We start from the raw sequence: 16,258 nt of genomic DNA, 5'->3' as shown, positions 1-16,258 counted from the left end.
AAGCAAAAATAAAGAAATAGATAAATAAATTCAAGAACACATGGGAAGACACGGGGTCCAAGAAAAACTGAGGAGCAAAGAAATCATTAAAACTATACTGAAACTAACACCTGTTAGTAAATGAAATCTAAGAAATTATAGACCATGAAAAATTAATTTTAAAAAACATGAAATATATAAAAATATTTATATATCTAAAACTATGTAAGCGTAGTAGGTAAGAAAAGTAAAAAAAATAAGGAAACAACTGTGCTTCATTTATTATCTTGCTGCTTAAGTGGGTGATATGATATAAACACTGATTATTGATTGATATAAAGCTTCATTCTAAACATACGATGACAGCTGTCAGGGCTACTGCTGTCATCATGTAAAGGGAAACTGCCTGAGAATAAGGACTCCACAAAGTAAGCTGAACTGAGAAACAGAGAAAGATACATTCCTGAAAAGATGATTTGAGCCCCCATGGCCACTAATTACATAAGCCTGAACACTCGTCGGCTTTTCAGCGGTCTGAGCCAGTAAATCCTCCCTTTTATTATCTCAAACTAATTTGAGTTAAGTAGTTGATGTTTTCAGATATGAAAGAAAATGTAAAGTACCTACAAAAATTTATAAAAACTGATTTGAAAGTCTAATTGATTCCCAACCAGCAGCTGAGCCACCTGGCCCCGGGACATCTGGGAGTAAGTGCAGGTGTGTTTGGTGGTTATGAGTTCTCACAAGCTAGAGACGCTGCATGTCTGCAGTGCTCAGGACAGCACTGTGCCAGAGGAGACTGCTCTGCCCAAATGTCAGCACTGCCCCACTGAGAAGCAGTGACCTTGATGAACTGATCACCTAGGAATTTAAGAATTACCCAGATTTGCTTGTCTGGAAATAATAAATCTGTATTATGAAAAAGTTCCACAAAAAAGTCTAGCCTTGTTCCCCACTTGTTTCCTCTAATCTAGGGTTATCTTTTCAAAACACAAATCTGATGTTGCACCTCTAGTTTACAAGCCTTAATTCAAAACTCCCTCCCAGGTCTGAGTGACTTAGCCCTTCTAGGGCCTTTCTACACAGTAGCACACTGTCCCCCATCCCCTAAAGTACAGCCTCTTCTTTCTTTGCCTGTGTAGCTTCCACACATCCACCAGACCAAGGTCACAGTATCGGAACACTTGCCACGGCCTCCCCAGCTACGTTAGATCCCATCGCGAGCTTTCAGAGCACTGCTCTGCTCCTTCTTAGGCCTGACTCTGACTGCAGTTTCATATTTATGTTGACATTTGGCTCATGTCTGTCTCCCAACAGACGACAAGCTCAACGAGGACAGAGACTGTGAAGGGTTTTGCTCATCATTTGATAACTCCAGCTACTACGTATTACAGGAATATAACAGATTCCCAAGAAACACTATAGCAGAAAAGGTGAATGAAAACTTGAAGGATCCACTGTCATGGAAGAAACTGAAAAGAGAATCAGAGTTCTACTCCTAGTAAGACCCTAATGTGTCTTATTTATATCAAACATTAAGGGAACAAATAATACGTATATTATTTAAACCATTTCAGTGCATAGAAAAGCACGGAACATTTCTTAGCTAATTTTCTAAGAGTAGCATAACCCAATACCAATACTACCCAAGGATAGACAAAAAGAACCACTGAGCAATCTGATATATGAAAATAGATGCAAAACTTGGAAATAAATATTAACGACCAATCCAGGAATAGAGAAAACATTACTATTAAATAGCTTTTATACCAAAAATGTAAGTCATTCAACATTGAGTAACAATATAATTGTCTACTCTAATCATTTTTAAATAGCTTACAAAAATGTGATAATATCCAACACCAAATCAGATGCAAACTCACAGAAAATTAGGAATAGAAGGAAATGTTTTAAAATTGATAAATTATATCTGCTGTGGACTCACAACAAATATATTTAACAATGAAATGTGAGAGGTACATACATCGAGGAAAATCAATATATCCTCTTTTTGATATCTGTTGCTTCCATTCAACAGTGTTCGTTAGGTTCTAGCTCATACATTAACAAACAAGGAAATAAGTATTATAAAAACTAGAAAAAAGGAACCAATAGAACCACTACTATTGTGAATTATAAATCATTGTTTATCTTGAAAACTAAACACTATAAACTGGAACAATAAGTTAACTATGAGGGACCCATGCTCAATACATTCAGTCAAGAGAGATTTTTTTTAAATTATACTTTCGGTTCTGGGGTACAAGTGCAGATCTTGCAGGATTGTTGCGTAGGTACACACATGCCATGCTGTTTGCTGTCTCCATCCCCCCCATCACCTACATCAGGCATTTCTCACAACATCATCCCTCTCCGACCTCCCCACCCGCTGCTGTCCCTCCCCTAGTTCCCTACCCCTCAACACATCCCTGTGTGTGATGTTCCTCTCCCTGTGTCCATGTGTTCTCATTGTCCAACACCCACTTATGAGTGAGAATATGTGGTGTTCGGTTTTCTGCTCTTGTGTCAGTTTGCTGAGAATGGTTCCCAGATTCATCCATGTCCCTACAAAGGACATGAACTCATCCTTTTTTATGTCTGCATAGTAATCCATGGTGTATATGTGCCACATTTTCTTTGTCTAGTCTATCATTAATGGGCATTTGGGTTGGTTCCAGGTCTCTGCTATTGTAAATAGTGCTGCAATGAATATATGTGTGCATGTGTCTTTATAATAGAATGGTTTATAATCCTTTGGATATATACCCAGTAATGGAATTGCTGGGTCAAATGGAATTTCTATTTCTAGGTCCTTGAGGAATCGCCACACTGTCTTCCACAATGGTTGAACTAATTTACACTCCCACCAACAGTGTAAAAGTGTTCCTATTTCTCCACATACTCTCCAGCATCTGTTGTCTCCAGATTTGTTAATGATCACCATTCTAACTGGCATGAGATGGTATCTCGATGTGGTTTTGATTTACATTTCTCTAATGACCAGAGATGATGAGCATTTTTTCATATGTTTGTTGGCTCATAAATGTCTTCTTTTGAAAAGTGTCTGTTCATTATCTTTTGCCCACTTTTGAATGGAGAGTTATTTTTAAAAAACTGAAAATAAGAAACTGTCTTTGGATAGGAAGATGCCATATGCTGAAGATATCAATTCAAGTTTTCTATAAATTTAAGGCAATTCCAATATAAATTATACACCATAATGAACGGAAATTCATCACAGGAATGCAAGGTTAGTTTAACATCCAACATTCGATTGATGTAATAGACACTATCAATAGAATTAAAAATAAAAACCATACGATCATCTACATTGATGCAAAAAATTATTTGACAAAATGTAACACATTTGCATGATAAAAACACTTAAAAAACTAGGAACAAAAGGGAATTTCCTCAACCTGATAAAAGCCATCTATGAAAAACCCACAAATAACATTAAACTTAATGGCAAAAGACTAAATGTTTCTCCCTTGATATCAGGAACAAGATAAGAATGTCCACACTTAGACTTCTTTTCAGTATTGTGCTGTAGCTTCTAGCCAGGGCAATCATGCCAGAAAAAGAAATAAAACATATCTGGATTGGAAAGTAGGGAGTAAAACTATCTCTAATTATAGAAGACATGATCATATATATATATGTGTGTGTGTGTGTGTGTGTGTGTGTGTGTGTGTGTGTATCTGTGTGTGCATATATCTGTGTGTGTGTGTATATGCATGTGTGTATATATACCTATATATATGTGTATGTGTGATCCACTAAGAAACTATTGGAACTAATATATGAGTTCATCAAGCTTGCAGGATACATAATCAATGTATAAAAACCAATGTCGTTTCTACATATTTGCAGTATAAAATCAAAAATTAAAATTAAGAAAACAAATTCCATTTATAATAGCATTAAAAAAAATACTTAGTAATAAATTGGCCAAAATGAAAGCAATATTTATTCTCAAAAATCATAAAACACTGTTGAAAAAAATTAAGATCTAGATAAATGGAAAAATGTTCATGTATTAGAAGACTTAATTGTCTTCCAGTTGTTAAGATGGCAATAATTTCAAATTGCTCTACAGATTCAACATAATTCCTATAAGCATCCTAACTGATTTCTTTGTAGAAACTGACCTGCTACTTCTAAAATTTAAATGTATTTGTTAGGTACCCAGAAGAGCTAAAAGAATCTTGCAAAGTTGGGGAACTCATACTTCCTAATTTCAAAGCTTACTATAAAACCACAGTAATCAAGAAAGTGTACTGGCATTACCAAAGACATACAGAGCAACAAAATAGCACTGAGAATTCAGATATAGAACCATATTTTATGTTCAACTGATGTGCTGGGAAAAAACTTGATAGCTACATGAAAAGGAATGAAACTGGACCTTTGCCAAACAGCATATACAAAAACTAACTCAAAACAGATAAAATACCTAAATATAAAAGTTAAAAACCATAAAACTCTTGGACAAAAGTATCTAAGTAAATTCTTATGATCTCTAATTTGGCTCAGATATAAAACAAAAAGCATAAAGAGCAAAAGAAAAAAAATAGCTAAATTGGATTTCATCAAAATTAAAATCTTTTGTGCCTCAAAAAGTACTATCAAGAAAGTGAAAAGACAACCTATTAAAATGGGAGAAAATATTAGCAAAGCAATTATGAGACAAAGTTATATCTAGAATATATGAAGAACTCTTAACAAGTCAATAATAAAAATACAAAGAATTCCATTAAAACATGGTCAACAGGCCAGGCGCGGTGGCTCACACCTGTAATGCCAGCACTTTGGGAGGCCGAGGCTGGTGGATCACGAGGTCAAGAGATCGAGACCATCCTGGTCAACATGGTGAAACCGTGTCTCCACTAAAAATATAAAAAATTAGCTGGGCATGGTGGCACGTGCCTGTAATCCCAGCTACTCAGGAGGCTGAGGCAGGAGAATTGCCTGAACCCAGGAGGCAGAGGTTGCGGTGAGCTGAGATCGTGCCATGGCACTCCAGGCTGGGTAACAAGAGCAAAACTCCGTCTCAAAAAAAAAAAAGAAAACATGGTCAATGGCTCTGAATGGATATCTCTCCTAAGACAATATACACATGGCCAATAAGCACGTGAAAAGATGATCAGCATCATTAGTCACTAGAGAAATACTAATCAAAACCACACTAAGCTAGCAGTTTATACCCACTATAAGAAAAAGTCAGATAATAACAAGTATTGGTGAAGATGTGGAGAAATCAGAACTCTTGTGCACAGCTGTTGGGAATGAAAAGTGGTACAAATGCCATGGGAAGTTTGGCAGTTCCTCAAAAAGTTAAACATAGAACTACTACATTACCCAGCAAATTCCACTCCTAAGAATATACCCTGAACAATGGAAAACAGGCATTCAAACAAAAACTTGTAGAGGAACGTTCAAAGCAGCACTATTTACAAGAGCTAAAATGTGGAAACAACCCAAATGTCTATCAACTGATAAATGGATTTTTTTAATGTGGCATATATAGCCATAAAATGGAATATTACTTGGTCATAAAAAGAAATGAGGAACTGACATATGCACAATTGAAGATATTATGCTAGGTGAAAGAAGCCAGGCACAGAAGGCCACATATTGTGTGATTCCTTTTGTATAAAATGCCCAGAATTGGTAAACCCATGGAGAAAAAAAGCAGACAGTGGTTGCTTAGGGCTGGTGAGACAAGGGGAAACAGAGGAATAAGGAAGTGATAAGCTAAGGAGGTGATAGCTAAAAGGATATCAAGTTACTTCATGAACTAATGAAAGTGTTCTAAAATTGACTGATGATAGTTGCACATATCCATGAATATACTAAAAACCACTGAACACTTTAAATGTATGAACTGTATAGTATGTAAATTACATTTCAATAAAGCTGTTTTTAAAAATATTAATAATACAAGGAACGATCAATAATTGCTTCTTGTACCCCTAGTATAAGCTCAGTGTCAGTCTATATTATATCTTTGTATTTTTCTTAAAGCTATTCATTGCTTTACAAATTCCTTCAGTTGTTTCATAACAAGAGAAAAGTTATTTTAATGTATAATTTTCTGTTTTTATCTAGATAAAACCATAATTAATTTATCACATAACGAGTGTGCCGAAGTTAATAACTTGTGTTATTCTCTAATTACCCTTAGTAAACTTCTGTCTCTACAAGACACTGCACAAAGCACACTTCATACTTGTCTTTAATTATGTCAAATAAAAAAATCTATCAGTATGCATCATAAAATCTCTAGAGGAGAGCACTCCTTACTGCAGAAGAGTACTGTATTTTGAGATGGACCAGAAAAATGAGGAGAAGAAATAACATTTATTAAAGCACGTAACAGGGCACAAATAGCACCAAGAAAGCCTGGGCATCCATAACATACACCCACACATTCTGACAACTAGAAGTCACTTCTGAATGAAGTCTCACTAGAGACCTAAGAGAGTAGCATAGGGAAATATGCCTGTAACTCAATGTCTTACACCTTTTGGCTCTCAAGTGCCTGAGAACATCTAGGAGAGAAGAATAATTAAGACTAGAACTAAGTAGAATGAACTTGAAGATCAGTAAAAAAAATCAGTTGAGAATTCCTAACATATCCCATATATAAGAGGTGTTTTGAAGAACATAAAAAGAAACCAATGTCTTTTCTAAGTATAGCTCTCCATTAATAAAGAAAAGTTCGGAGATTTTTAAAACTGTTATTCAAACTTACTGCCCCAAAATGAACAGAAGTGACAATGAGATCAAGGTGAATTCCTAAGCACCACATTTGCATACTTAAAAGTGCCTGTGGAGGAGTAAGTTTAAATGTTCTGTCACATATTAGCACCATGGGTCTAAGGGTTAAATAAAATCATATTCAGAACAAAAACAACCTACCATTATGTGTTCAAGTAGAGAATCTATTGCAACTATGTTATCAAAATATGTTCTGAAAAAAAAGAAACATAAATCCTGTAAGTAATTTTATTAGATCACAGTACATATTAAACTTTAAATGCATTTACTGGTTTTGTCTACATTCAAATAAAAAACATAAAGTTATATGAAAAACATTTTAAAAATCAGTACGGTAATATTATTTTAAAGAGACAAACAAAACTTTATCATTGACCTTAGCATGAGAATTGTAAATCCAGAGAATGCAGTCAGTATTTATTTTACTGATAGTTATCAGTGTAGAGAGAAAGTTTATTGCATTTAAAAAGTATGCAGAAATAAAATTGCATACTTAATATTTTCATTAATAACTCTGATCTAAAATAAAAATATTTAAATGTGCTAAATCTCAATAGTTAAATACAAATTATCACTGAAAAACTGGAGAAAGTTAATATTTAGTTTAAGTGTACTAAGAAAGTAACATAAATCCTTTGAGCAGAAATGTCAGATTACAAGTAATGTTACGGATCTAGTGACTTTATATGAATATATATTTATTATTACAAACAGCAAGTAAATGTTTCAGAGACAAATAGTACATGTACTAAAATGTAAAACTGAAAAAAGATAAATCAATATGCATGTAACATACAGAAAATGTAAAGAAGAACTCTTAAGATAGACTCCTCACACCTGTAATCCCAGCACTTTGGGAGGCCGAGGCAGGTGGATCACGAGGTCAAGAGATCGAGACCATCCTGGTCAACATGGTGAAACCCCGTCTCTACTAAAAATACAAAAAATTAGCTGGGCATGGTGGCGCGTGTCTGTAATCTCAGCTACTCAGGAGGCTGAGGCAGGAGAATTGCTTGAACCCAGGAGGCGGAGGTTGCGGTGAGCCGAGATCACGCCATTGCACTCCAGCCTGGGTAACAAGAGCAAAACTCCATCTCAAAAAAAAAAAAAAAAAAAAAAAAGATAGACTCCACTGTCTAGGTAACGCTTTACCTAGTTGGCTGAGGTAACCAAGGTGAGCTTCTTCAGTCCCATACTTCTTTAATTGTATTATTTCAAAAAATACATGTAACATAAACTAGTAACTTCAAACTAATTAATGAGGATCAACAATTACTGACGAGTCAATTGTTAAGTGCATATACAGTGATATGAGACATAACATGCCACAGTTACTGCTGGAGGCCACAGGGGGACAAAGTCCATCAGTCCTTTAGTAAGCTTGTAGGACATGACCCTAAAGTTACCACATCCTGGGGCATATTTTAGATTTCAGTGATTAGTTATACGGGTCAAATATACAGAAGATGTCCCCTGAGATAGATAAAACCAATAAAAATATGTGATTTAATAAATGTCTATTATATAAGTGCTTCCACTACCAGCCAAAAAGTTTTTCTAGGTCAAACCAGGGAAATGGAACATTTTCTCAGAAATGATAACTGAGATACTATATATGGGAAAATTTAAACAATAATATTAGAATGTTTAATTTACTGACATTGTTAGACAAACCAAACAGGACTTTTGGGGGGGAAAAAAACAAAACAGAGCATTTTTTTCTCCTACTGTAGCCATTATTCTCCTGCAAAAATAGAAATATTTAGTGTCTTTAACATGTTCTAAGAGAGTCTATTTAGACAATAAACATCAAACTGAAAATTAAGATCATCACATATATATCTGCAACCCTTCACTTTAGAGTGAATGTAAGTGGGAATATAACTCTACAGTCCATAATATGATCATCCACACTTCCTGGACTATTTGTAAAGATGGATCTTCAGTTACCAGCTGCAATAGACAGTAGTATATTTCTGCCACAGGCTGCACTTAATTTAAACCACTGATCACTAAGAACTACTACATAACCGGAAATGAACACTTACTTTGATACATCGAGTAGAAAGTCATTCAATTCAGTCTGTTTGGCAAGGCCTCTGCATACCTACCATATAAAATAAAAGCTACGATTATAAACAAATTCTGCTTATTCAGAAATAGAACTTCCAGAATACTATTTACTTTATTTATTGAAAGAAGGCCTAACACAGTCACTTGCATTATAATGTAATAATAATACCAACAACCATTACCATTTACTGAATACTTAAATGCGCTAGACGTTGTTCTAAGTACTTTATATTTATTGTCTCAGTCACCACAAAACATTACAGGTTTGGAATTTATATTTCATACTGGAGTCACAAAGATGTCAAGAACATACTGAGGCTGTACAGAAGCAGCATTCAGCTCCAGGCAGTCTACTCAAGTCCCTCTTTAGAACTGCTTTACACTGTCCTATACTTGATAATTCAAGAGTCTTTTCTACTCCTTTATCCTACAGCTTGATTTTTCTTCCTAGCATACAGTTCCTCCCTTATCAACCTCAATTTGCTGAAACAGAAGTAGAAAAATAAAACCACCACTAAAAATTGAAAAGAGAGGGAGAAAATACAAAACAATGTCATATTGCTACTATGTCCATGAACTTTAAAGTCTGACCACCAGTAAAACTCTAAGTAGTTGGTGATTTTTAAATAATACCTTCAAGAGAACCAGATATCTTAAAGTTAGAATGTTTCACAGACTACTTAGAGGAAAATTTAATTTAGGAAATGGAATCATAAATATATCAATGCACCTCCAGTAGGAGATCATTCCTAGGTTTTCAGTAGAAAATACTATAGCAGGACATATGCCATTTATTACATAAATTGTGTATGTGTGTATTTTATATATAGATATATATGTGTCTGAATACATACACATATAATTGCAAAATAAGGCGGGAGTAAGCAGATATAAATGATTAAATTAAAATTTCTAGAAACAATGGAATATTCTAATATCCCAAAATAAGGCTTTAGGTGACTTAACCTCTACTTCAGTGTTCAATGCTACACTTTATTTTTTTTAAATATACATTTTATTGCATTTTAGGTTTTGGGGTACACGTGAAGAACATGCAAGATTTTTGCATAGGTACATACATGGCAAACCACAATGCTACACTTTAAAAAACTCTTCTCTTGTAGGAAGCCCCTGCAAAAACACTCCAAAGACTCACCTGCACCTGATGTATTGCTACTGAAGCCCAGGCAAGATTTGCTGTTGCAACCTAAAAAAATTAGAAACACATACCTATAAATAATAATATATGATACATATATAACAAGTTTTTATTAGTCATCTCAACAAAGGACTGTGGCATACATGTATATGAAGAATTTCCTGAGATCACTGAGTTTTGAACATTTTGCCAAACACAAAGCACCAGTTATTTACAAAGTTTTTCTTTTATATTTTCCCCTTCTATTTAATTGACTTTAATGTTCTCTTGTTCATCTTCACTTTGGATAAAATGGAAAACAAACTGATTGTTAAGAGAGCTATAGCCCAATGATTTAAACATAATTATTATTTTTCAACTTAACAAAAATACTATCAAAAAGAAATCTAATGACTTTAAATAATGAAATATTTCTAAAATGTACAAATCATATATATATATACACATACATGCACACTAGCGAACGAGTTGCTCAAAATTACTAGCTATTCTACTTCTTTTATTATTCACTCATTCAGCCAATATTCATGGGTGCCTATTATGTACCAGGCACTATTCTAGGTGCTGGTGATACTGTAGTAAAGAACAGAAATGGAGTAGCTTTCTTTGTACTTCAGGGAGAAAGACAAGAAAGGAAATAAGTGTAGCCCATAATATATTAGATGGTGACAGGTGCCACAGAGAAAAAGCAGCAGGAAGAGAGAAACACATACTGGATAGGAGCCATTCAAAAGTACATGAAGTGTTCAGGGAGGGCCTTGTAGAGAAGGCAACATCTGAGGAAATTCCCGAAGGATGTGGCCATGATGAGGATAAGTGGAGAGAAGAAAAATGCAAAGGCCTGAGTAGTAGCCTGTCAGCCTTGCCCAAGGACCCAGTGTGGCTGGAGTGAGTGAGGGTTAGATGGAGTAGGTCAGCCTTGCCCAAGGACCCAGCGTGGCTGGTGAGTGAGGGTCAGATGGAGTAGGTCAGCCTTGCCCAGGGACCCAGCGTGGCTGGTGAGTGAGGGTCAGATGGAGTAGGTCAGCCTTGCCCAGGGACCCAGCGTGGCTGGAGTGAGTGAGGGTCAGATGGAGTAGGTCAGCCTTGCCCAAGGACCCAGCGTGGCTGGTGAGTGAGGGTCAGATGGAGTAGGTCAGCCTTGCCCAGGGACCCAGCGTGGCTGGAGTGAGTGAGGGTCAGATGGAGTAGGTCAGCCTTGCCCAAGGACCCAGCGTGGCTGGTGAGTGAGGGTCAGATGGAGTAGGTCAGCCTTGCCCAGGGACCCAGCGTGGCTGGAGTGAGTGAGGGTCAGATAGAGTAGGTCAGCCTTGCCCAGGGACCCAGTGTGGCTGGAGTGAGTGAGGGTCAGATGGAGTAGCAAGGGATACGGTCATTCAGGCAAGTGGACAGGAATTAGGTCACTGAAGGGAATTGGTTCATATTGGATGTGATAAATATTTTAATATTTGGTTTTAGTATTAATGAGCCAATTCAGTGAATAGTGAATGGAACTCATGGTTTTCCAAATGTATTTGACACTAGAAACTTTTTTTCAGGACACGAGCTAAGAAAAAGACATTTTAAAGAAGACTTAACCAGAGTGTGAAAATTCTCCAAAGTCATTCTACTACTTTCTATGACTAAGAGTATGGCATACCTTTTATTGTTATAATGGATTGTTTTTTGTTTGTTTTGTGGTTGTGTGTGTGTGTGTTTTCTTTTTTTTTTTTTTTGAGACAGAGTCTCACTCTGTTGCCCAGGCTGAAGTGCAGTGGCATGATCTCAGCTCACTGCAACCTCTGCCTCCTGGGTTCCAGCGATTCTCCAGCCTCAGCCTCCCAAGTAGCCGGGACTACAGGCATGTGCCACCACGTGCAAATTTTTGTATTTTTAGTAGAGATGGGGTTTCACCATGTTAGCCAGGATGGTCTCGATCTCTTGACCTCGTGATCTGCCCACCTCAGCCTCCCAAAGTGTTGTGATTACAGGCATGAGCCGCTGCACCCAACCTGGATTCTTATTCTTACTTAACAAAAGGACTATATTTCTAATGTAACCAGTTTCCTCTCTAAACAGAAACAGGTTTTAAAATCATCATTATTAGTATCAAAACACTGTTAAGCAAACTGTGATTTTAAATATTCATTCATATATTTTCAGTTTAGTATTACTTAGCAATACTAACAAGCACCTTCAATGAGCTAGGTAGGACTAAAAATTCTAACAAGCAGCATTTAAAGACCTCACCTCCTGGTGACTAAGACAGAAGGCTTCTTTGCCCCAGTGCCGATACAGCTCAAGAATACCAATCAAGTCACCAATTGCAGTGACAATTGGTAAGCAAAGAACAGACTGGATGCGAGTCCCTGATTCCAGTCCAGTACCTCGTGGAAATCGTTCATCCTGAAAAGCAAAAAGAGAAAAAGATACAAATTCAGTGAAATGATCATTAAGTTATATATAATTCCTATTTCTGTCAGAAATTGCCATGATACTTGTAATCAATAATAAGCAGTACTTTTCAAAGAAAAACCAAACGATGATAGCCACCATAAATCTTATGTAAGAAAATGCTTACTTTTTCATGGAACTTATGCCCAAACACTGCTTTAATATTTCTTTATCCCTATGCGGTATAAATTTAATGAATGAATGACTGTTAATTCCATATGATAATAAAAATAATCATAAATGCTGACATTTATTCATCATCTTCTATGTACCAGAATAGTCTTAGCGTGTTTACAGGTACAATGCCACAGAGAAAATTACTCCAAATGTAAATACTATGTGAAGAAAATTATATATAAGCTTTTTCTATTTTTAAGCCTAGAATAATACAAGTGTGTGTTAATAACAATCATTCTAATTGAATCTCAAAGACCCATATTAACTATTGAAATCATCTAATAATGATCAATTATTTATTATAAGAAATGAAATTGGTTCACTGATTTTAATAATTTTCTAGCTTAGCAAATTTACTCCAAGGAAGTACAGGGAAATTGAATGAATTAATATCAAAAGCACCAATTCTACCTATTCCATTTCTACTGTCTGCTGGAAGCTATCAGGCATGAATTAGAACTTCATGACATAGTATAACTCTGTATTTGTAATTTACAGATCTTTTGGAAGCTTACATACACAACAGAACATTTTCAAATGAGAACTTATATAGCATGGACGCTCCCTTCTCTTCTTCTCTCCTTTCCTCCCTTCTTTTTTCTTCTCTCCTTCCATATCTTCCTTCCTTTCTGTAGCTACCCAATTTATTCAAGGTCATACATATAATGGTGGAAAAAACAAAATTAAAACCCGGGTTTCATGACTCCCATTAGCACTTAGAGCAATTTTTACACCTGTGTACTTGTTTGCACTTCTTACCTTTAAAATCTATACTCCATGTAGGAAAATTTCATTAAAATGTCCACATGTACTGTGGAAGACTAGACTGAGGGCTCCGCTTCGTCTTGTTTCTCTGTGTCTATGTCCTTTGTTAGTGATCAATACTGATTCTTGGCCTGTCCATGTGATTTGCTTTGTCTAATGGGAGGGCAGCAAATCTGATGGAAGCAGAGGCTTGAAAACTCTCTTGTACGTTCCCACTACTTCTCTCGGACTCCTGCTACCATCACAAAAACATGCCAGCATGGCCTTACTGGAATTGGGTGAGAGACACATGGGAAGCAGAGGGCATAAGAGGCCAGCCAGCACCTAACTGGTGGCCAGTGGACCTCAGACGCTTGGGCAAGCGCAACGGACAGCAGTCCAAATCAGCAGAATGACCCCGTCCTTAGATTCCTGAGACAACATGTGGCTACTACTGTACGATACCACTAAAATCTGAGGTACTTTGTCAAACAGCAATAGCTAACTCATTCATATGCGCCCTAGCAAAATATGAAACATAAAACAGTAAATCATTTAGTTTACATTAATATAAATATATGCAGTATTTTTGTGTTTAACTGAACTGGCATGTGTTGAAATCAGAACTGTTCAAATCTAGTTCTTAGTGGGTAAAAGGAATTTTCCGAGTACAAACCATTAACTTACACATTAATATATTGATCTCTAACCAGCTTTAATGCTTTTTAAAATGAAATGATTTAAGTTATAACATCAAAATGATATGCCATCTTTCTTAATTAAATACTTTAGGTTAAAAATATTGCAAAGAGTCAAAAAGCCATTTACCCCAAGGATGTCTTCTACTAGCAGTGTTTTCCTGGACTTGGCCACATAAGCAGAGATGGTGGTGCCCTGGGTGATGGGTCCAGCAGGGATGAGGCGGGGTTTTCCTTCCTTTATCCCAGGTGGTGTGAATATGCACAGGCTCTAGGGAGAACAAAAGACGTTTTACAGACTTTCCTGTACATGTGCATGGTACAAAAAGACACATGCTAATCTTACTCAATAGTCATAGTAAATCTGTGAGCCAATTAAAAGAAGAGTCATAAAATGAGGAAAGGTGCTTTGCCATGATCAAACCAGATTATCTAAAGTGAAACTATCTCACATTTCCGGTTCACAAAAAATACACACTCAAATTTAAAACCGAAATGAATGTACAGGCACAGAAACACTGTTCCAATAGCCTCCTATGTTGATACATAGAAAATAGTGAAATAAGAAAAAAAAATACATCCTGTCATTGAGATCAGGATTCTGTCAGACCACAAACAAAGGGTCCAACCTCCCTACAGACTTGACGCGTGTTACCTGAAGATAGAATCAGTACCTGTAAGTCAAGTCATTCGGTTATATTTTTCATTTTCATTAGAAATCTTCCCTTCTTAGAACCTTCTCTTTATAAGACTCACTCACATTGCTTCAACTGGCTAGTTTACAAAACTGCAAATTCAGAATACTCTAGATGAAAAATTTGCTCTTCTCTGAGCAAAAATCTTGACAAGTCTGAGTGATCTTTCCTTTTCAAATGACTGGTGAGAGGGTAACGTCTTGAAACTATTTCAAAAAAAAATAGTAGAAGCAGTTATTTTGATGAAATCCAAACATATTTTTAAATTATTTTCTACTAAATAAGAATTGCTACTTAAATCATGTAGAAATTGGGGGCAATATTTTGACATAATTGTATTATGACTATCTACAAAATTTTAAAATATTAAGGTTTGGGTAAATTTCCCACAGACTTCGCATTATTTTTATCTTATGTTGGATTATTATAACAAAGAATGAAGACCATTTGAAATAATAAGTATCAGGTAGCCCTCTTAACCTGAGTACCTTTCTATAATACTTGTTATTACTAAGGTAGTTCTCAGGATGAGACAGATACATTATTTAAGCTTTGTAAAATTAGAGAACTCTTTGTTTAAACATCTTAAAATCAAAAGAGAATGAACCCCATAAACTTGACTTAATGAAATGCATAAACTTGGTTTAATGAACAAAGAGGAAGAAAAAAGAATGCAAAACCTTGCTTTAACCCTGGGTGCTTTAAATAAATAACAATTATAAATGATTAGAAGCTAAGTTCAAAATACTTGTATTTCCAAGTATATCTACATAGGGCTGTAATTAAGTTGTACTTGCTATTAAATACAACTTAATGCATGTGAAAAATATATTTTAAGTAATTCTTTTAAAAATAAGCTTAATATGTTTAAATACAAAGTATACACTTACGGATTAAAAAATACATATATGATGGATGACAGTTTGAACTTAGCTAATTTTTTAAAAGGCCACAAAAACTACCTTCTAGTTACTATAATTATACTGGGCACCAATATACACAAGGCATAGCATAAAACTGTCATTACATTTAGTATCTATCGTCCAAATTCAATCCAGCTTGTCACCCTTTCTTAAGACAGAAAGAGTAGAAAAGAAATTCAAGAACAACAAGAAGAGACAAATGCAAGAAAAAAATTTTAAATATGGTATATCTAGCATGAAGAAAAATTAGAATTGACAGTGATTTTCTCAAACTGTAAGAAAGCAACTGTCCCTTTTCTCTACCAAAGACAGAACTGTAGGAAATGAGCACACACTGAACTGAGTGGGGTTCAGATAACTCTTAAAGAAGAACATGTCATGATAAAAACAGAAGGTGAACCCTGGAGCAAGCTTCCAACAGCAGCTCTGTATTTTTTATGGCGGAGTGTGGAGGGAGTCATAGTGTTTGACTGCATTTGTTTGTTTGAAAATACAAAACACATATCTTTTTTTTTTTTTTTTAATGACTTAGCCATAGGCCCTTTAAGGCTGAATTTAATCACATGTTCAAGTTATATATAGTTTCATAATCCA

At 35.6% G+C, this 16,258-nt stretch overlaps 1 protein-coding gene across 5 annotated transcripts in view; it reads right to left on the bottom strand.

Moving 5' to 3' along the window:
• Positions 1-16,258, bottom strand: part of PDE10A (phosphodiesterase 10A) — a 661,629-nt gene that overhangs the window by 87,601 nt on the left and 557,770 nt on the right. For all 5 annotated transcript variants that reach the window (XM_064360475.1, XM_064360473.1, XM_064360474.1 and 2 more), the window contains 5 exons: positions 14,177-14,317; positions 12,224-12,379; positions 9,992-10,042; positions 8,811-8,869; positions 6,904-6,955 (listed from right to left, as the gene is read on the bottom strand). In XM_064360475.1, coding sequence (XP_064216545.1) covers positions 6,904-6,955; positions 8,811-8,869; positions 9,992-10,042; positions 12,224-12,379; positions 14,177-14,317 — 459 coding nt within the window. The remainder of the gene's footprint in view (positions 1-6,903; positions 6,956-8,810; positions 8,870-9,991; positions 10,043-12,223; positions 12,380-14,176; positions 14,318-16,258) is intronic.

The sequence above is a fragment of the Aotus nancymaae genome, unplaced genomic scaffold (assembly GCF_030222135.1).
Source record: "Aotus nancymaae isolate 86718 unplaced genomic scaffold, 86718_ANA_hifiasm-v0.15.2.pri h1tg000040l, whole genome shotgun sequence".
NCBI classification, from domain to species: Eukaryota; Metazoa; Chordata; class Mammalia; order Primates; family Aotidae; genus Aotus; species Aotus nancymaae.
This window is presented reverse-complemented; position numbering and strand designations above follow the sequence as displayed.